Raw genomic sequence first — 23,495 nt, 5'->3', positions numbered from 1 at the left:
GTAACTAGTTACAAACTATTAGAAAACAGTAACAAGTGAAAATAATGATTAAAACAAAATAAGAAAAAATAACAATAAATACTTTTGTGACAAAATGAGGACTTCATAGAAGATCAAGTTTACTGCAAGAATGAACACCTGAAGCAGTATTATCTACATTAACTTCATGAAAGACAGGATAAAAAAATGCATGAAAGAAAAAAGTTTTCCAACACACAAAAATGAATTAGATCCCACAAGAGCAGGAGGATTACATAAATTCTAACAGAACCCAAGCAAACCAGCTAAATTAGTTACATGTTGTCGGATGATACAGTCAGAGATGCTGAGGAAAACATTTGGAAAGAGAGAGCAATGAGATTAGAGATAAAGATACACCAGGCAAAAGAACGTTTACTGGACTGACTCTAAGTGCTGAACTGAAATGAATTTTCCTGCACACACTGACAGATTTGGAATGACTTGTTAGCTATCAGAGAACAAATCTAGGCCTCATCATGAACAGACTGATGAAATGATTTGCTCAATGTATATCACTAAGCAAAAGCAAGAAAGAACATTAAGACAGAAATTAATGAACATGCAGTAAAAGTCTATGCTTAGATAGAAAAATGTATGTGGTTTCAAATGTCAGGGGACTGGTCTCCAAACTGTGGGACCAGCCATAAAAACTCAGACAAACTGCAGTGTTCTCCAGTTTATATATTAAGGTGGTCTTATAATGTGGACTCAGGTACATACATCAGTTATTGTAAAGAGACTGGAGATCCTTAAGCAGAATGGGCTGTACATACGCAACGTATTCACTTCATTTAAGTGAAATTCTGAGAAGATAAACCAGAAGTTGCTGCTCTTGTTTGTGTTTTCTCCCTCCTTTACCATCCAATGTTACTTGCAATTCCACTAGCTCCTTTCTTACTTACTTGTGATGTTATGTGATGGTATTTTTTGCACATAAATTCAACGTAGCTCCCTGGGACACTGAAATTCTGACAGACAGTGTGGTCCCTATCTTACAAAATTTTGTTGAGAATAATCTTTTTAGACAGAGCCTGACTGAGCAAGAACTAGTGTCAGCACAAGGACACTGAAGGGATGATCAGTGTTACTACTCTTCCTCATCCAGAATAGTCTGGGATACACATCCTGCTAGTTATGCTATAAAGTTCTGCATTGTAATGGTTGTGTACTAGAGTGTAGGAGTATATATTTTTACTGGTAAAGTACCATTTATCTACCTGCTGAATCATGCATCAGCCTTCCAGGAGACTCCTTGTTCAAAGATCCCAGTAGCCTTCAACAAAAATTGGTAGTAACTTCTGGGAAAGCACACAGTGAAGTCCTGGATATAGGACATTACTTCTATCCAGAAATTCCCAAGAATGCTTTTCTTTATTTAAATCTATGTTTATATGCATATGTGTGCATTAAGTCCCCTGCAGCACTAATGCCTGTCCTGGCACTATGAGGCTCACAACCACAAAAGTTTGGGAATTGGTATTTGGCCTAATCTAGACTGTGCTAGAATGGCTTGGAAGACAACAGTGGTGGCAAAGGAGCTGATGGGAAGCTGCTGCTCCTGTCCTTTGTGACTTCGGCCTTTATAGCTGCATGACACATCTCCTGCTAAGTGTGAACTTTTCTCCTTCACCTGGCCTTGTTTGCTCCAAGAGATCACCATGTCCAAATGTTGAATGACAGCTCTGAGCAAGTCTTAGCACAAGCACGTGGGTTCCTGCTATCTTCTCTGTAGTAAAAACACATGACTTATTTCAAAAGCATCCTACTTGTACTTCTTCCTATAATAGTAGCTAAAGTGTGGGGTTTTTTTCTTTCCTAATTCTAGTTTTTCAGTTTTTAATTCACTTTTTTCCTTTTGAAGGTAATCCCCATCTCCTTTTTAAAAATGAGATCCAGCATCAAAGTTTAGTGTTACAATACAAATGCACATGTATGATTTTCTCTTTGTGGAGACATTCAGTAAATGCCATGATGCTTAACAGTTTAACCAAAATTTCTGCCTGAAGGCATACCTTTGTAACTCTCTAGAGTAAAAAAGAAAATATTTTTACCATTTGAAATATTCATTTTTTTTACTCCATTGTGATAGTCAAAGATGATTTTTAAAATGTTAAAAAAATATTGTTATGAAATAGCATTTTGGAAATCTGATATATGCAAATTTTGGACTCCAGATTACGACACTCTTCATCACAGTTGAAAAGGACCATTAATGCTAACAGACAATATCAGTATTTAGGCTGCCACACACCCACATTGTCACTTTTCAATAAGGCTATATGAAGAGTAATTTCTTCAAATGCAGTTGTTTGTATGGAAAGAAAGGTGTTAGATCACAAAGCGCAGTGGATGCCCTGGATCTCTGAGTCCAATGTACCACTAAAATAGCTATCACATCTATCCATCCTTTTGGAAAATGCCAGATTGCTAAATCTGGCCATTCAATACTCAGCTAGACAAGCTGCCAGTACAGAAGGTAATTACAGAAGGTAAAGGAACAGTTAGTTGTCAACAATAGAAAACAGCAAAATGGAGATTATGTGTACAGCACAGATATCTACAGTCTATTCAACTTCAGATAAAATGGGCTGCATGGTATAGTGAAATTTTTTTGTAAAAATCATGCCAACTGATGAAGTAAATTCTGCTTCACTAGAAGTAAAAGTCTCCTTTGATGATAGTGTACAATATAATATTGTAGTACACAATACTAAACCAGTAGTACTCTCACACCAGTAAGCCAGTGTCCAACCAACCATACTTGCCAATTTTAAGGAGTGCCCAACACTGGTAAGGCAAATAGCAGCCAGACTGCTTCACTTACAGCTATAGTTGCAGGCTGTAGGTAGAAGCACAGAGGATATGGCTGGAAGGAGCACTCAGAAAATTTGTTATGCTGGTCAAAGGTTCAAAATCTATGCCTGCATACTAATACTAACAATATTTAGTTTTGAAATACTGCTGGCATACATGGAAGAAATGTCATTTATTTATAATATAAAGTTTTCATTTACCTATTTTAGCAGAGTTTTTATCCTTTTACTTCTACTACTACGAAAAACCCAGCTTGTTCAGGTGTATTTCAGATCTGTCTTTTTTTTTTTTTTTTTTTTTTTAATTCCTAGAATTCCTCTGTTAATCTTTATGAAGGTGACTTAGAAGTCAAACTTTTCATTACTGATTTCTGTCTCTAGCATGCATCTCAGCATGCGACCCTCAAAACCACTTACTAAAATCAGCACAGTTTAAAGCAATTCCATACAATTGCTGAAATCGCTGATGTTACCCTTTTCTTTCTCAGGCAGGCAACAACAGTGACTGTGTAAATTAATCTCATCTTTGCCCATACTACTCTTTCAGATGGTACCCTGCAGCATGATGTACATCATGTAATGAGGTTGTGGCTGTACAGACCCGTTTAAGCATAGGGTTGTATTCGCCCCTGCTACATGCCACCATCTTTCAGGCATACTCTTCTAGCTACGAGGGTTGGGGGTTTTCTCATCTGTTGCCCCTCTTTTTATACCATCTCTTGTACTCCATGAGAAGGTCATTACGGGCACCCACTTGTTTACTTCTTGAAGGGAATGTTCAAAACAAATGTGTAAAGGCTGTACCTTCTGCTCGAGACCCTCTCCTAGGACGCATAGGAAAAAAAAGAGCAGCTGTTAGGTGGATTTTAAATTTCTGTATTCTTTTTTTTTCCTTTTCATTGTCTATTTGATTATATAGTTCTCCCCGTTTCATATCACTTGTCAGGTAAGACTGTAAGCATCTTTCAGCAGGAACTGTAAGCCTCTTCTGTTCTTGTTTGTTCTTGGGGCCTAGCATGGCTTAATCCTGATGGAAACTATTGATGTACCACAACTTAATTTTTTTCTAATATAACCCCACTTACAGAGAATGCAATTCATAGAATCATAGCATCGTTTAGGTTGGAGAAGAACTTTGAGATCATCAGGTCCGACTAATAACCCAGGACTGCCAAGAGACAATACGACATCTGCCCATTATTACCTTTTGTTTCCAGTTTGGCATTCTCAAAAACCTTGCTTACCCTAAAGAGGCTTGTAGCAGAAAACCAGCAAAGATGTGTCAGCAGATCTAAGAATGATACCAGAATTTCCCATTTATGTGTAATTTTGTATCTGTGCAAATTGGGTAATGTCTACTTTTAAAATCCTTTCCAGTCTCAACAGTGTTTTAGCCTATTATTAAGGGTGGTCTTGTTCTCTTTTTCTAGAAACTAACATGACACTACATTTTTTCCAGGCAAAATACTACAGTACATTGATCTAAAAAGACTTTATCTGAAACAAATGATGTTAATATTACAGGATTGGTTAGAAATGTGCAAAAATCTCCCCACTCTCATTTCATTATATTGACATCTTCCATACAATTTGCTCATACTTCATTCCTGAAACAAAGACATACCTCATTTGCTGGAAACTAACTGTATAATTAAGTCAATATAAAAGTTATTAATGTGATGCCAGTATTATTTTGACTTCTATTATTTCACAAAAGTCCCATTATTTCTTTGTCCATAAATCTATTAATAGTGTCATACTTTGACTCATGGCCAGCACTGTTCTGTTCCCAGAATCTAAAAGTGCTAAAAATTTTGGATGGGGATCCAAAGAATAAAACCAAGGTTAATTACCTTGTCAATAAAATTGTAACATCAATATTATCCAAATTCTACCTTTTTTTTTTTTTTTTGAAGGAGATTAAATCAGTAGAGTCTATTTGCTATGGAAATTTAGGGTTCTTTTAAATGTTTAAGCACACAGTTTAAAGGTTGAATGTCCCATGCTGTTGAATAGTTGTCAGAAGAAGAATTTAGGGTTTTTTTTCCCCCCTCTATTTTCACATGTTCTTTGATTGGGGTAGAAAAGAAGCAATCCTCATTACTGACAGCTGCTTTTTGTAGCACTCAGGAGATTTCTCTGTGACCTCTTGAGTTCACCCTGTCTCCCTCCAGCAGCTGGAGACTTGACTTTCCCCCCTGTACACAAACAAACTTTCTAGAGGGCACTGTATGTACTGTCTTAAATAAATAATCTGGAATAGGCCAAGAATTCTGGTACTCATTGGTGTAAAATCCAAGCAGTTGCTTCAGATGTCCTTTCAGACTCACTAGAAAAAAAAATGAGCAGCTTTTGTTTCTTCAGGGTATAGACGAAGCGAACTCCATGCCAACTATTGGGACCATTATCCTAGGCTCTGCGTTTGACTTCTCTGCGTCTCTGGTTTAACAAGTAGATACTACTTAGAAATTCTGCTTCTGTTGCTTCTTTAGTTTCTGTTGTCCTCTTTCCAGCTACCATAGCTGGACATATACCATATTATCTTCCCTAGTGTCCTCTACACACACTCCATATTTCTTTGTTATACAAATGGTTGCTCCTAAATTCTACTCCATTGTCCAGTATTTTGATCCTATTACCCCCTGCTGAATCTCTCCAAAAGTTTCTGGTATATTATCATATCAAACTTAAGCTTTTAATCATTATTTTAACTATTATTTTCAAAACCCACTCTTCAAATTATTCTCCCTTCCAAAACTGATCTTTCCTCTCATGCTTCATTTATACCACCAGTGTTCTGAAGATTCTAGATAATAGCAAAAACCCCTATACATAACTTCCTACATAAACTAAAGTATCCTAGATCTGCCCTTTGAGCACATATGCTGTTGACCTTTAAGTCTTTTTTGGAGAATGACTTCTACAACGATGTGAACTTCTCTAGTAAGCCAGGCAGATGTGTAAATGTGCAGTTCATATGCATTTCATTTCACCTCTCTGCTGCCTACTTCTTTATCCTTAGATGATGAATACCTCTGAGCATGACCCTGTCCTCATATAATCTTGAAATGGGTAGCAATGAGCAGCTTAGTAAAGGATGTTGATAATACTAAGACTGATCTACACCTCACCCTTACTGGTGCTATAGTAGCCATGAGCTATGAGCTTTCCTCATCTGAAGGTAACTTCTAAATTTTGAAGTATGGTATTCCAAGAATAGTATTCACTGGGAAAAGACAATGTATTTGGTAATGTTGCTAGATGCTGGCTTCAGAAGCTCAGTTTGAGCCTTTATTCTTTACTTTCTTATCATACTCATTTTCCTCACAAGGGCAGCCACAGAACCCAACTTATGTTAGAAACAGCAATGTTCAGCATATTGATTCACCTTGCTGACCTAAGAAATATTAAGGAGTTTAATGTTGCATACAGGTTATACAGCATACTTTTAGATTAAGTAAGAGTTTTAGAAGGATTGATGTGTTTATTGACCTATTGGAGCTTGCAATTTTGGTCAAATGTTCTTTAATCTTGTATTATTGCTAAAACATTGAGCTGAAAAATTATTGGATCCCTATGTGACTGTATATCTAAACCAAATTAACTCCATTACAGCACTACTATGATTATTACTAATGTTATATTTTCAGTAATAGTGCAATTTAAGCTTCATTTAAAATTATGCCTTAGGAGTTCAAGGGGAGCAGCAAAGCCAATAAGGATCACATTAAGCCTCTTTTTTCAATGTGTGAGAAACGTCATTTAAGTTTTTCAAGCCAAGTCTTGGCATTAGCTTAGGGGAACTTGGATCTGCTCAAAGGAGCAGCCTTCTGTCAATGTCAAGAACAATCCTAAAGAGTAAAAACAGTGAATGCAGAAGGCTGCACTGAACTTCTGAGTTAGAAACAAACAGTGAGCAAAGATTAACATTTATCTGAGCTTTCCATTTGTTTCCCCCATTGCAGACATATTAACATGTATGCCATGACTTCACGTTGCTATGTACTCTAGCAGTGGAATGGAATAGTAACAGGGATAAAAAAAGGAAATCCAAGTATATTTTAAATTGAATTCACGTCTCTGTAGAGAAATCAAAGTACCTACTTTTTGGTATAAATATTGGAAAATCTCAACTGCACAAGTCACAGTCAGGCTGTATGTTAGCTGCAAAAAGTTTCATCAATTCCATATAAAATATTTCCTCATCTCCTAATTTCTAAGTTTAAAGTACAATTTAGGTGCCTGTGTTACAGCTTTGATTGTGGAAGGAAAGCAGAACATACAAGATGTCAGTAAATTTTTAAACAGGAAGAAGTAAGTTCTTGTACATTCATTTATGATGTGGATGTTTGTGAAAAGTAGTGAATTAGAGAGTAAAGCTCTTTTCTACAGAGGGCACTGGGAACACAGTGTAACTGTATTGAGCAGCCCCACATAGCCTCAGCAACCGGCTTTGACTGCTTCAACTAAGAAAGCAGATGGTCCTTTCTTCATAGTCTACTCCCTGCTGGTGTTAGTGCTAAATGATGCAGGTTTTTACTGCAGTTCTGTGGTATGGAAATGCAAACAGCAAAGTTAATTGCCAAACACATCTTCTTGTAATAGTAACCCTGCTAGTGAAGGTTAGTTGCTTCTGTTTAAAAATTAATGGTTTGCGCTTTTGGAGTAACTAAGGTAGGGCGGTTATCTCCTAGTTTTTGTGAGGCTGACCCAAAATATTTCCAAATATTTTAAATTATCTCCACTATATATATATATAAATAAAAATAATTTGGCACTATCCTTTATCCTTACATGTGAAAAAAGTAAAGAAAATGAAATAAAGTTATGTGATAGTGACAATTTGTACCCCATCAGCAGAAAATGGGAGCTCCCAGGCAGAATTCTGTGAAACACTAGTTGCCCACAGAGTACTTGCAGCTAATTCTTGGAAGGCTGGCTAGTCATACACTGCTGGCTTTAGTCCTTGTTTCCAGCTGTTACATCACATGAAAGACAACTAAAAATACATTAAATACTTCTCCATACAAGCAAGTTAAAAACTGCTGCAATAACATTAGGCACTGAAAGCAGAGGTGTTGTGTGCAAAGTTATGAAGAAAAGCAAGGCGGGGGGTGGGGGTGGGGGGCAGGGAGGGAAGATTTCAGCCTTTCTGCTAAAGTGTGATCTGTGATATGCCAAGAGAAAACCTTGACAAAGGTCAATTTCAGCGTGTTTTGGGTATTCAAAACTGTAGCAAATGTTCAGGATGCCAGTCCAATAACATATGTGATCATGGATCTTACCAATATTTTCTGTTAGAGTTTGGCCTATGTTTATGTAACTCACTGAAATCAAAACCCATATGCCAAAGAAATAATGTACTGACAGTTATGTGGAGTGTTCAACATAGACAGTAATAGATGCTTCCTAGATATTAAATGGTCTATGTGAAAATTTCACAGGCTAAAGGCATTTCCTTTGAACTTATTTGAAACACAAATAAAATGTGCAAACACAAATTAAAGAAATGTGCAGACTGTGAGGTTGGAGTGAGATGCAGTTTCTGGAGTTGTTTGCCTGTCTATTGACAACAGTAAATTTATACCAGATTTGCATGATATTGAAGATTCACCTCATGCTTCCTTCATATTTTGATACTTATCTATACTGTGGTCTCTGTGTGGCTACGTGTTTCAGGTTGGGTTTTTTTAGCTTTACTGTTCGCTCAGCTAGGAGTCTCCTACACTTCTGACAAAAGCAATTCTTACAAAGAATTCAGCTTGCAAAATGTATTATGCTGTGGGGCACAAGTATGAAGGATGCCTCACCTTAGACCAGTCTCCCATTCTCCAGATGTAGCATTTGGAATAGTCCTCACAGTCCTCTGCTTCTTTAGGTCTTGTGGACAAAACACATTTCTTGCGGGGATTGGTGCACCTCACAGTCCGATGACGTACTCCCTTACCACATTTTACAGAGCACTGTTGGAAAAAGATGTTTTTCAGGTTTCTACAGAAGTCATAGTTACCCCATTTTATCCACTTCTACTCACCTCTGCCAAGCTAACAGAAATGTTTCGAGACTTCAGTGATTTCCTGACTTCCAATCTTCAATTGCATTGACACTGGACTTGTTAAAAACTTATAAATGAACAAAAATTCCTTATGGGGCAGAATGATAATTGTTGCATTTTCAACTAAAAATATATAATTGGATCAAAAATTATTTGCTTAAGGAAAAACTAGGCTTTTGGATAAGAAAACATCTGAGAAGTTATGACTAAGTAAGTGCAAAATGTTATACTGAAAATAGCAGGCAATCTTTGTTCTAAGAATTAAAAGAAATATAATGAAAGAAATCTAAATAATGTTCATAAGAATAAGATATGAAGCAACTTCAGGAAAACTCTGCTGGTGTCATAATAGACATTTTCTGGGAGGGAAAAAAGTTAAAATGGAAAAGTAAATATTCTAAAACTATGCAAGATTCCAGACTGATTTGAAAATTCAAAGTCACTGCACATACAGCATGTGAAAACTCTCTTCAAGTCACTCAGAGTCTTAATCTATGTTTTTTTGGTTTTTTTTTCCACCATTCCCATTTACACTGCCAAAAATTATGCCATTTCCTTCTCAAAACATTGTCACTGCTTTTGATCATCCCACTGCTTGCAGATCAAAACTCTCCTTTGCCAAGCTGATTATAACTGCAGGAAGCAGTAATGGTTAGCTTCCAGTATAATGGTGATAGTACGAATGGTCATGGGAAACACTTCACTCTTCAAAATATATTTACTACTTCCAATAAAAACATGCTCACTTATTTCTCATCTCTCAAGTAAAACAAACCAACTAAACAATCTGGGTTTATTTCTTGCACCTCTGTAAGTGAATACCATTCTTCTCACAATGAGCCCTCACATTCTAAACCTCTGGTACCAAACCAGAAACTGCTGCCATTTACTTCTCTTGTATCTCTTTACATTAGCATCTGCTTTCCATCTTTGAAAACATTCCCTATGTCTTAGCTCTTCCTTGCTTGAGGATCAAGGGGTGCTGCTGAGCAAAGGAGCCCAAAGGAGGGACTGCACCCAGATTTAGAAGCTACAATTTGTATTTTGAACCCAGAGGGACCTATAGCACAGTTTCTGGTACAGCAGGCAATCAGAATTGCTTTTGCTCTTCCAGTGCAGAAAGAAGCTCCAAATAACCCCTTCAGCTTGTCCAGATGGCAGCGATAACAACAGTCTTCTTCCTCCACAGTCAATTACTTTTAGAAGCAGTATAGCTTTTTAGAGGAAGAAAGCCGAATGGACATGGACATTAAAAGATCTGAAATTAATAAAGCTGCTTGCATAATAATTACATTACACAGCAATGCTTCAGGATGCAATGCATGCAAAATCGTGTTATTTGCAAGCCCTTTTGCCTACTGCTTATGCTGTTCTTGGATAAAGATGAAGGAGTGAGAAGAGAGAGGAAGGGAAGAAAACATTCTCCTTTGCAAGCAGCTCCCATTATAGCCTCTCTGAAGCAGAAGGGCAGAGCAACCATCTGCTGATCAACATGCCTTGGTACAAAGGTATGTCAAAGATATTCCCACTCTGAACCCAAGGTCTGGCAGTTGATAAGCGATGGCCTTAATTCCATTTACCCCTAGTTACCCACTACTACAGTCAAGATTATACGTGCTTGAAAACTGGTCAAAATAAACTTTTTCAGGACATTAACTAAGTAAAATGTAGTAGTTTTATATGGCTGGCCTTCCCAGCCCCTGACCCCTTTGCCAAATCATTGCATAAGGACCGTGAAAATCAGCAGGCTGAGCTGTGCCACTTGCTGCTGAAAAAAATTATATTCCCAGAAAATAGTAACACATAAATAATCACTGTGGACTATTTGTATAAATAAATGCAGCACCTCAGACCAGACTCCCGCCTCCCACACAGTCATGCAGTCCTGGCCTTCGCAGCGCTGTGCAGAAGTGGGCTTTGGTCCAAGGCAATCCCTCTCCCTAGCTCTGATCAGGGTCCCATTTCTGAGCTGCTGCGTGCAGGCTACTTGTCTGTTCTGGGTCCCTTTACCACATGTCCTTGAACATGGAGTCCATTCTGTCATCATCCATCTGCAAAGAAATGCAGGCAATGCCGTAACAAGAAAACAGGAAGGGAAAAGTACCACCACATCATCTTACTCTCTTGCTTACCAGTACACACTCCCAAGTAATATTTGAGTATCTTTCTGCCTCCTTTTAAATTCCCTTTGTTAATGGACTATTTATTAATTTAACATATTTTACATTTAATAAGATGTTCATATAATTTCATTCCCCGGCCTATTGTCCCTATGTGTTCAGAGTACTCTCCTTTCATTATAATTCCAATTAGAAAAGCTCCAAAATATACATACATTTTAAAGATAACAGATCACTCATCAGCCTGTCCTTCTCTATCTATATGACTATGTCAAGTGCATGCCATGCATGTAAAGTCCAGAATTCTTCGAAAATACTCTTATATGACAGAATCACTCCCATGCTCTTTATTTATTGATTTAATGCTCAGACTTATTGCTCTGGAGGAAGTATAAGGGCTCAAGCACTTTCGTGTTCTTCAGGGTCAGTCTTAATTCGGGTTCTGTGGTTTAAATCACAGCAGCAAGGAAGGCTGGTGCAGCTTGGAAGAGCCTGCATACCTGGAGAGCAATTGTTCAAGAATATAATTTTCCTCAAATGTTCTGTAGCTCCAGATTACGATTTTTAAGGGCACTTAAAAAGGGATTTTAAGCTCTGCCACTGATGCAGTACACAAGTGTATCCCTGGAGACTTAGATCGCAAGGTAGAGTTTTTAGGAAACAGATTTAACAAATTTGTTCCAACCTTCTGCCACATTTTTGCTGTACAAAAATGTTTTAAGGTTGCTTTTTTTGGTTGGGTTTTTTTTTTTGTTTTTTTTTTTTTTTTTTGTTTTGTTTTTTTTTTTTTTTTTTATTATCAGTCCAGAGCCTCAATTTGCAAATCACAGCCTTTCAAGATAATGCATTATAGTTAAGGATACTTCTCCAAGTGCCAAGAACAAACAAATAGTGATGCAAGCATATGCTTTAGTTACATTTCTGTTGAAAGCTAACAATTTTTGTTTTGTAATACTCATTATATTTTTCCACATTTCTCAGCACAGCATCTCTGAGTAGTAGTTAGCAACATTTAAAATGTTTCATTTAATAAGCTGGAAAAAGTACAGAACATTAAAAATTTATAGTTGACAATGACAACGAAAAAGATCAGACTATTCCATTTCTAACCTTTAAGTGCACAGTGATGTTAATAAAGTAAAATAGAGAACTGCTCAAGTACGTGCATAATGAGATACAAATAAACCCTTCAAAGTGCAATGCCCTACTCTGTGGAACTCCAAACCTCTATGGCTTGGTTTTGCTGAAAATGTATCATACCTTGCATTTTATCAATTTTAGTATTTCTTCCTTTCTGAGAAAGCTAAGTCTTCTGGCTCATTTTACATACTTTCTTCAACAGTATTTGCATTTTATTTACTTTGCATTGTTTTCTTTAAAAATACCATCTACATCTCCTCCAGATGACCACAGCAGACCTATCTCAGTGCTTACTCCCAGGGATGCTAGCCAGCTATTGCTAGCTGCTCTTGCCTCCCTTGAAAGGTGGCAGATACTTTAACCAAGTCCACACAATACTTGGGGACTTCCTTAGTCATAATTCTTAGCTGCCATATGGAAATAGGATGGCAAACTCCTGTCAGTGTGCCAGCCTGGCCAGCTGGTGCAAGGGGCAGGGTGCCAGCTCAGCTGCAGGGACACCAAATGGGGTGGGCTTTGAGGGCACAGGCTGCAAGCTGCAGATGCCTCCTGGGGTAAAATTCAGAGAAAAAAACCTACTCCTGCTTCTGCCACCATTCCACCATCAGAGGGTAGTTCTGCCTATGGATACACATAAAAAGGGATGGGGGGAGACGGAGGAGAGGAGCAAGGGGAAGGCTCTCTATACTTCAAGTTGCATCAATGTAGAAAACCCAATTGTTTTCATTAATTAATTAATTAATTATTTTATTTATTTTTATTGTACTCAGAGCTTACTAAAAGGTTTTCAAGGAGCAAAGCCTTGACTGAACAAACCACTAAAATTGATCATTAATTAAAATCTATATTAATAGTATTTAAATATCAATCTCATAGTACATATCAGTCTGTAAGAACACCTTCTAAGGAAAATAATGAGCTGCTGTATCGAGTAAGAATTGATTTAGTCTTGGTGTGTAAGGGTTCTCTTTAATTAAAAGTCAGGAGAAACAATAGCCAGTGTTTCTGTTTTCCCTGCATTTTGCATTGTAACCTTTTTGGATATATGTATCTACTGCACATTCATTGCCAGAGGCAGTCACCTCTCTTAGCTCCTAAGATTTGTACATCTAGCTATTAAAGTTTAATTTGACTAAATCACTATTACCTGGTCTGGCATGGCTGCTCATTGCACTTGCGGATCTGTGGTTCAGGTTTTGTTAAATATTTGCATTTCTTGTTGTCCACAAGACTGATATTCTTGTTCATAATCTTTGTGCAAGAGACTGTTGTCTTTCTTTCACCTAGTAAAAATAAAGCCGGTATGTGGGGAAAAGAGAAATATGCAACTTTATTAAAAAAGGAAGGACAAAGGTATCTATCAGGTACAGCTATTTTGTAAAACCCGTACAAGAAAATCAAAGCCAGCAGGCAGCCTAAGAGAGATATTAAAGTTTGAAGGGAACAATGTGAGTTTTCTAATCCATTCTTTACACACCACTGTCAACAGAGTTATGCTGCTTTATTCCCATAACTATTCATAGCCTAAACCTTAGTCTTACTGGAATAATTGCTTTTCTTTCTCAGCCACTGAGGCCCTAGCATTGAGAAAAGTTTGCAGAAAAATTGCATAGAAATGTGTGGTTGTTAATTATTACATAAAAAAAGAAAGGAACGACAAGTCTTGCTTCTCCATCTTGCTTGAGCTTAGTAGTTCTGTCTGGTTCAGCAGTATACTGGCAGGTGTGGCTGGCCCTCAGCTAAAGGGAATCAGCACGTGCAACCTTCAGTGAGGAGCCTGCACTGGAACAGCGAACTAAACTGAAGGAACTGAAGAGGCCACATAACTGACCTGATCTGCAGGGTGATCCTTTAATGAATTGGGAACTGCCTGCAGAGACCTAGTGCATGTTCTGTACAGAAAACTTGCCCTGATGGGTGGGTGGGTTGGAGACTGGTGTGTCTTGAAGCTGGAAGCATTAGAAATCATAATTTAATGTAGTACCTACCAAAGCCTTAACTTGTAATTAGACTGGTACCTAACTTTTAGAAAATCAGCAATCCTTGAATTAAAGACTTCAAATAGCAGAAACCAGGTTCATAACCATTTATTCCTAGGGTTATGCTTTAACGCTGTTTCTGTCTGGAAGTTTACCTACAAACAGGGTGTGTGCAAGTGCAGGGCAGACAAGCATGCAATGTTCACCCATGGTCAGAAAAGTGCCTGCGGGGGGAGCAGTTCAGTTATAAATGCTCATTACATGTATGTAATGTAATGTAGCTGACATTTTACACGGCGCTTGTGTATGTAACAGCACATGCAACTAATCTAAAATATGCAGCATTTGAAATGTTTGACAATTCTTTCTGCATTTACATATACATCTATGTATTCATATTCTCTTCCACATACTGGAAGCTTTTCTGCAGCACAGAAGGTCACAGACTAGTTACATACATAAACATACACAATACCATATGGCTCCATCAATAGCTTCATCCTGACATTAACGTTAAGCATTTAAGCAAAACTGCCAACATTTTTTATATCCTTTAATCAAATTCATCAAAACATTGATGTTAAAAATTGAAACACAAATATTTACACAGGGTACAAGCTGCAGCATTTTAATTTCATGACTGCTTCATATTTAAGCCAAGAACTAAAAGAACAGTTAAAATGGTGTTGTCTAAAGCAAGAAAAGTCACTTATATTTCAGAATATTTGCAGTAAAAATACCTTTTATGGAACTTTGTATTAAGTCAGCTATTTCAGACAATAACATAAAATGAAGGCCAGTTACAACAGAAAAATATGATAAATAAACATTACAGTACCACTTAAATATTTACTTAAGCATTAATGTAGAACAAATTACCGACATACTGCTTTTTGAGACTTCTCCAGATGATAGGTAACTTTAGAAATATTTGGGGCAATAATGAGAGATTGTGGTAGCATTATTATTATCCTAAAAATACTTCAGGAAACTGTGAAAAGCATGAATATGCCAAGTGAATAGGAATGCACTACTAAGAAACAGAGGATGCTACCAACACCACGTAACAAAATACCTTCAGGGAAGAAGCCTTCTTACCAAACCACAAAAAGCATGTTTATGGAAACTACAGTATTCTGTCATGACACCAGGATTGTTCACAGAGTAAAAGGAGCTAGAACACAGTGTTCCTTATGCTGCTGTTATGAGAAAGTGAAGTGCTTCCAGGCCTTATTCAATCACAAGGTGCACTGCAGCTTTTGGGACTGCTGATCAGGGCAACCAGGACTGTTAAGGTTGTAAGCAGGAAATACAGGTATCAGAAATCAATATAGTATTTGTAGTGTGAGTCTGATTAATTGCACAAGATATGAACAGCTCTATAGATTGTGTTCATTAAAAAAAAACTCTGAAGTGTTTTTTAGTGTCATTATCTATTTGAACAACTATCTTCTAAACAACAGTTCTAAAGGATTTTGTTACAGCAGTACTCTTCCTGTTTCAGTATTTGTTTTCATAGTCATATTTTGTTCTTGAAATTTCACATTTTTTATGGTTTATAAACTTAAACTTAGGAAAAATATCACATCACCATACTAATATCTGCTGTTGTAATATCTGTTCCATATGTTTCTGGATCATCCTCAACTCATGTTACTAACTGTACATATTTGATCTGAGACTGGGGTTCAGATTTTCTGTAGTTTGAAATGTGTTTTACAGATAATTTATCTTCAATAGTTCCAAATGCAAAGTGGAATGCATATGAACTTTATATTCGTGTTCTAGCTTTTGCACTTGCATTTCTTCTTGGAAACTGTGTCCTGAATTTGCTTTGCTAATTTAGATTTTGTTCCTTCACTACCATCTTTTTCTGTTTATTTATTTTGAAAATTTTCCTAGAGTTATCACTATTCTGTTAATATAATCAGGAAGCATGAGACTGAAGTATGTCCATCATTCTATGAAATCACACAAGCCACTATGAGGATATTACTTTTAAATATGCAACACTGGCCATCAGAGTCTTAAATATTAATACATCATGTGTAACAGATATATATATGTAAACCCACACAGACCATATACACATATATATGCATATTGTATACACACATCTACGTATTGCATGTATACATGCATATTGTATATACAAATACATTTTTAAAATGTGTGTGCATATTTGTACACTTTTATTTTACCTCCTCCACATACAGCATCACAGTCCTCCCAGCCAGAATGTGTCCACATGAAAAGAGGCTCTGGTACTTTAGAGCTCTGATTCTCAGGAAGAGGATCCAGTGGGATTGTGTACTCATAGTGTAGACCATAGCTCTGGTCATGGAAGAGCAGCACCTGCAATATACAGAGAAGGAAAACCTACCTATGTACACAGAAACTGTGGAACACAAACTCTGAACTGTGAGGAGATAATCTTGAAAAGCATGACAGAATGAATTAATGCTCTATAACCTTTCAACCCTCCTAATGGGTTTGTAGAAGAACTTAGTGACAGTATCCAAATCAAGATAATGAGAAAAAAATATTTCACTTAACATACAGGTCAAAAAGCTGTCCTTGGGAAACAAGGAAACAAAATTCACCAGAAATATAGAAGATGATTATGTCCTGTGATTTCAATGCTCTTAAATAGAGGTGGTCTTTCCTAGATGCATCAGGTTTAAAATTATTTTAGATATACCAGGCAACTTCTTGCATTTGAAGGATTTTGAATTGTGAAGTACTTCCCCATCATCTCTCCTTCCTTCTTTCTGGTGGCTATCAATTTTTCCTCCTCTACACTGAAATGCATCAGAACTCTACTTCTTCCTGGAGAACTTGGCAACTGCAATCCTGAAATGGTGATGCTGTGCAACATTAATTTGAATCTCTCTCCTTAAGTGGCACATCAACTTTTTATCAGATTTGTAGGAATGCTGAGACCTTCCATCCCGCCTCAACAACATGAAGATTTTTCTTGGATTTCAATGCATTTTTTTTAGAAGCGGGCTGACAGATTTATACATATACAAGCAGGTGTATAGATTCTTCTGGATATAAAATCAGGTATACCTTACACAGATCTCATTTTCAGGAGCTTGGAAAAAATAAATCAGTTACCATGCTATGTGATAGCAATCAGGTAAAAAAACCCAATCCATATTGTATTACCAGTAAATGTAAAGGTGATGTTGTGGGACCTTTGGCTGATATTTTCTCCCAGAGACCTCTCCGAACATAATGGACAGTGGTCCCAGCAATATTGAATGTTCCTGAATGCTCTATCTTCCAGTCACTATTGATTGACTGTTTTCCAGCATCTCGAAGAGCTGCAAAATATATGAAAAAAGTCCAATATGAAAGGTGTCTGTTCAGTAGTGATTTGGGCCTCCTTTCCCTTCCTGTTTGGATAATTTAACAAGAAGATGAAATCACCTGACTGTTTGCAAAGATATTTATGGATCCTACTACACATAAACTTCCGTTGGAACATGCTTCAGAAACACTTTCTGGAAGGAAGGCTTGGAAAAAACCATGTGTGTTTAATGTTACTTGAAGTTAACATCAGTGTTTTAATGCCTGAAGAGTCTGACAGGCCCCAATGTAATTCATAATTTGATCACTGAATTAATTTAAGGCAAAGGAAACCTCCTCTATTCCCAGGGTGGTCATTTCTATAATCCATAAAGGCATGGGAAACACAATTTTCAGAAGACAATCTTGAAGATTTGTGGATTTAGGGTAAAACTTAAAAAAAATAAAAATAATCTGGTTCTGAATTCTTTCCCCTAGAATTTGTCTTTTTCTCCACCTTAGAATGTGACAATACTACTTTCATTCTATTTAAACGCTTATTTTACAGACTTTCACCATATAATTTGATGCCTCTAACAAACATGAAAAACTTGTTCTTTTTGGCTAAATCATTCCTCTTGTTCACTTAATTTATATTCAAATGTATCATCAAATCAAGTATAATATATCTCATACATTGGGACACAGGATTTTATATTAGTTTAATACAGTAAACTTAAAAGATTCTTCTGTGAAGAATTTGTAATTTTATTTTACTTTATTTTATTTTGTTCAAATCAGTGATTTGATCAAATCTAAATAATCATGTGAAGTAGAATATCCTTGAAGTCACCTTCTGGACAAGAAGTTTTACACATTCTTCATCATTGAAATTGCATGTTTGGCATCAGACTGTTGTAAGAGAACCTCAACAGTTTAAGCTTTGTCCAAAATGTCTTTTTTAAAGTTGTAAGTTAATGTGAGTCACTCCTGTAATCATCTTCTCTCCTATTCATATTTATACTGTTATGTTTTGTTTCTATGGGAAACAATGGCAACACGTCTATGGACTGGCAGAAACCCAGTTGCGTAAGACACCACTGATGTCTACCACTGCAGCGCTGTGTAATAAATGTTAAGGCTATAACATATATTAATGCTGTAGAACAGCCCTGTACTAAAAATAACCAGTAATTTTACAAGATTTAAAAATCGGTATTTTAGGTTTAAACATTCTATTATTAATGGTTATTAAGTTCTATGCATTGTTTAAACTGTAGGGGCTGATCCTCTTCCCAGTGGAGAAACAAAACAAATGTACTCGAAAGCGCTGAGGTCCAGTTGGGTCATGCTGCTCAGATGGAGCAGCATCCTCTCCCTGGAGAGCAGCGGGCCTTGCATCATTTTGTCTTGTCTTTAAAATGAATATGTGTGCCACAGCACGCAGACATGCAGGGGACTAGAATCCCAGCCCCAGAACACAGAAATACGCCTGGTCTCGCATTTCCTGCTTTCTAATACCTCACTTGAGCCACAGGGGTTAAACCAAGTAAGAAAGGGTATCCTCAAGCCTAAAATTCAGGCTTGGATTCAGGCAGTCCAGCTTCTGTTCTTGACTCTGTCAGACCCCATATTGTAAGCAAGTTCACTGGGTTTTATTCCACTCCACACATGCACTCCCACTCTGCTTAGCTTTTGATAGAGGAGGATTTCCTGTACAAAGGAATGCATTACAGGAAGAAAATTCAGTGCACAGGTGTATCCTCTCTCAAGCTACAAAAAAAAAAATAATAATCCAGCAATACATCTACAGCTAGAAAGACAAAGAAATTTGGACTGGGGAAAAAACTACTAAAGCTGTAACCAAGACCAAAATTTCAGTGCTAAAACAAACGAACTAATTATAAGTTATCTCTGCAGAGCATAAAATATCCATCATTACAATGGCAATTAAGCGATGATGATGACTGCAATGTATTTTTTAATTACTGTACCAGGAATATACACTCTTCCATTGTTAATGACGTATGAGTGGCTACATAGCCATAGAGGCGCAACAATTCACAGCAGAGCTATTGCATTTCCCAGTGCTCAGTGGGAGCAACAGTGCCCTAGTCCTGGTCTTCCACTTGGAAAACCTGTGCTGACTAATCCTGTTACTGTTTTCTATGGAGAACTGTAAAACGTACACCACTGTATTAACTTTGAAATTTTTGCTTAAGTTGAAATTGCCACACTTTACAGAGGGGTTAAGAAAAGAGGCATTTGTGCCAAAATAAGAGGGAAGTTGTCATCTTTGTGAATCATGAATTTTTCCTTTTGCTCTCTGCAAAATTTAGTCATACTCTCCAGAAAGGTACCAAATAAATGTAATTTTGACTGACCCTTATTTTCTCAAGGAAATACAAAAACTATCTGAAATTCAGTTCTAAATGACAGTACCTTCACTGATACCTTTTGTCAAAGAAGTAATTGTTTCACTTCCATTCAGGCTATCATGTGTTCCCTTCAAGCCATCTTTAAAAAATTAAGACTTGAGATTTGAATAACTTCTTCAAAATTTCAAATGAGGTAAGGCTGACTGGTCAGTAGTTCTCAGGATCCTCCTTGTTACCCTTTTCAAAATGCTACAATATTCTCTTTTCTCCAGTCACTGGGGATTAAACCTGACTGACATAACTTTCAAATGTGCTTGAGTAGCTTGGCAACTACATCAGCCAGCTCCCTCAGGACCCTGGGATGCATCTCATCAAATTCCATATAACTGTGTATGTTCAGGTTCCTCAGATGGTCTCAACTCTGATCTACCACGGGAGGCATTTGAGAGGTGTGGGAAGAATATTTAACATTGAAACTAAGGCAAAAAAACTGTTGAGTACCTCAGACTTCTCCATGTTCATTGTCATTAGTTCTATCTTATTTATCAGGCTGTGTTTGTGTGTGTATCCATTTTCTTTAATCTTCCCTTTCTAACATACATGTATAAGCCCTTATTATTCACATTCCTTGCCAAATTCAGGTACAACTGTACCATAGCTTTTCTGATCCCATTCTTAAATATTTGAGCAGCATTCCTAAGTTCTTCCAGGAATATATGTTCCTGGTTGCAGTGCCTATGCATTTCATTCTCATACTTTAGTCTGACCAGGAGGTCCTTATACAGGCATGCTGGTCTCCCACCTTCCTTGCCTGATTTCTTACATGTGGGAATTGAGAGCTATTGCAATCTAGGAGAAATGTCCTTAAAGAGCTGCCAGCTCTGTCCTGCTTCTTTATCCCTGAGGGTAGTTTCCCATCCACTAATTCCTTAAACAACGGAAAGTTTGTTTTCCAAACATTCAGAGTCCTGGCTTTAGTGTTCACCTGGCCCATATCCCTCAAGACTGTGAGTTCCTCCAGGGCACAATCACTGCAGCCTGGGCTGCCACTGATTTTGACCTCTCTGAATAGTTCATGTGTAAGCAACCAACAAGGTCCAGTAACACTATTTCTCTGGTTGGGCTGTCTATCACCTGGATTAAGAAATTATACTCAGTGTGCTCCAAGAGTCTCCTGGACTGTCTACAGTTTGTTGTGCTGTTTTTCCAGCAGATGGTGGGTTATCAAAGTCTCGAGCCTGCAAGTGTGATGCTTCCTGTAGCTGAAGTAAGAACACTTCATCAGCGGGCTCCCCTGGGTGAGGCAGCCCATAGGAAACACCAACCACGAAGTCTCCTTTGATGGCTTGGGCCCTAATTTTTACCTATAAGCTCTCAACCTGTTCACCACCATTTCTCAAGGGCAGCTCTGTGAAGTCAATCCATTTTTTTATAGAGAGGGTATTTGTTTCATCTTGATGTCAAATGGTTTCAAAATGTGTTGTTAAGCCATCTTCTGTGGCCCTCTGCATGTGAAAGGAAAACGTGTTTAGTTTCAGTGGACCCTGGTCTCTGTTATGGGACCAGGTCCTCAACTGGCTTCCCTTGAAATTACACAGTCTGAGGGTTTGGTCCAATGTATTTTAGAAGTACTAGCATTGCCAGAAATGAGGGACTCAAAATTTTGCACTATTTGCCAGACCTTATTTGCTTTCCCACACCCTTATCCCCCAAAATGTGGTCCAATGTGTTTGTTGTTTTTTTTTTTCTAGGAAATGTATTTCAAAGCAGAGATCAGACACAACACAACACGCTATGGACTTGGTACCTATAAGAGAATCAGCAATTACAATGTCATGCAGTGTTAAATTGCAGGTCCAAAGGTTCTATATCCCTGAAGGAGCTTGATCACATATTTGAGAGTAACGATACAGTTAATCCACTTCTGTAGTTCAGCTGAAAACAAGTAATTTCTTTCATTTCCAATTAGCACAAAATTTTTAATGTTTCAGATTTGAAGTTTTATATATATATATATATTATATTTTTATATATATATATATATATATATATATATAATTGTATAGTTATACACCATCAACCACTCTTATTAATTCATTATGGGGCCTGGACCTGTCATATAAGTGTTTAAAAAGCTCTCTAATCTCAGAGACTAGTGTATCTCTTACACAAAAATACTATAATCTTCCTTTTTGTATCCTACATTAAGAACTTTTACTAAAAAATCTTTTAACACCTGCCAAATATAAATCAAAATTCAGCAACAGAAAAGGCATTCTTTTAGATCACAGGAATCTAGATAATGTTTGAAACATTTTAATAGCTGTTCTTATAGTATTTTTTTAAAAGTAACTGACAGTGAATAAAGTCTTATGTCAACATGGTGATAAACAGACAGGGTTACCCCTGCTAGTTTCTTTTTTAAAAATAAATCTCAAAATTATTTCTTAAAATAATAAATTCTAATTCTAAAGTTAGTAAATGTATGCCTTAGGAAATATCAAATTAAACTCTCCCCCTCTCCCCATACTGCTACAAATAATTCCTGCTCCTGAATACCCTACTGATGGAAGGAGAATCACAATTTCTTTCACATTTTCTTATATAACTTCAGTAGGGAGGAATACCTAATGTTTGGCTGTATCCCTGCTCCTACCTCCCCCAGAGGGGAGAACAGACAGGACAGACCTTGACAGATTGATCAATTCAGTAAATTTGGTTGCAAGTTATACCTTAGCTTTTTTCTTAGGATGCCAGAGCTCCTGTAACTGCAGCATATGCTGATCCAGCTCAGATAAGCAGCTATCTGATGTGTTCAGGAGGAACCCCTCTGAAGATTTCCTTCAACAGCACAATCTCACAATGATGCTACTGATGTGGGCTGTAGTTTTACCAATCACTTTAGCAACATCATCGCAGTTTCCAGATCATAGTGACTCTCCTTTCCAACTACCAAGTAAATCTGGAGAAGGGTATTTTATTTCGATTCCCTCTTTATTTGACCTGTGCTATACAATAGGGTTCAAAACTTCCCTCATTTTAAATTAGCTTCTACTTTGTAAGCCACAGCTCTTAGTGTAGATTGGATTATATTGTGTTCACAGCTGTATCTCTAATTATACAACTATCAATTGTATAATGAGCTATATTATTTAAAAACCTTTATCCTGAAATGTTTATATGAAAATTAGCAAAAATTAGAAATAGTCTCAGCCTGTATGGACTCATTTCAAGTACAGAAATGCACAGAGCAAAGTACTCTGCAACATAAAATTAGCATACAGAACTGTAAGATAGAAAACAAATCATAAATGTGAGAGAATTTAATCTGTATTACATTTCACATTTTTAATCACAGTATTTTGGAGAATATTCTTTCTAAGATGAAAGATAAATTCCTTTCCCCAAAATCATTATGTTACTCCTGTTTGAAAATGTTCCTATTCAAAATGTTATTCCTTTTCAATTCAGGTTTTTATGCTTTCCAAATAAATGTCCTATAAGTGAAGAAATTTTAAATACCTGCTTTTAGTTATAAAAAGAAAAAAAAGTGTAATAATACAGGTTTTAATTTAGAACACTGTAACAGACATGTTCCTGGTTCCCCATAAAGGCTTAAGAAAAAAATATTGCAGTGAAATACTTGCCGATCCTCATTCAAAGAGACATTAATGAAGCTAAAAAAAGTAAAACTA

At 37.0% G+C, this 23,495-nt stretch overlaps 1 protein-coding gene across 1 annotated transcript in view; it reads right to left on the bottom strand.

Annotated features, from left to right (window-relative positions):
- Nucleotides 1-23,495, bottom strand: part of ADAMTS19 (ADAM metallopeptidase with thrombospondin type 1 motif 19) — a gene marked incomplete at its 5' end in the record, with an annotated part of 150,682 nt that overhangs the window by 15,958 nt on the left and 111,229 nt on the right. The window contains 5 exons of the mRNA XM_037373887.1: nt 8,645-8,797; nt 10,736-10,940; nt 13,297-13,432; nt 16,330-16,483; nt 17,300-17,457. Coding sequence (XP_037229784.1) covers nt 8,645-8,797; nt 10,736-10,940; nt 13,297-13,432; nt 16,330-16,483; nt 17,300-17,457 — 806 coding nt within the window. The remainder of the gene's footprint in view (nt 1-8,644; nt 8,798-10,735; nt 10,941-13,296; nt 13,433-16,329; nt 16,484-17,299; nt 17,458-23,495) is intronic.

Source organism: Falco rusticolus, chromosome Z (assembly GCF_015220075.1).
Source record: "Falco rusticolus isolate bFalRus1 chromosome Z, bFalRus1.pri, whole genome shotgun sequence".
Taxonomy (NCBI): Eukaryota; Metazoa; Chordata; class Aves; order Falconiformes; family Falconidae; genus Falco; species Falco rusticolus.
The sequence above is the reverse complement of the archived record's forward strand: the minus strand, read 5'-3'. Positions and strand labels throughout refer to the sequence as shown.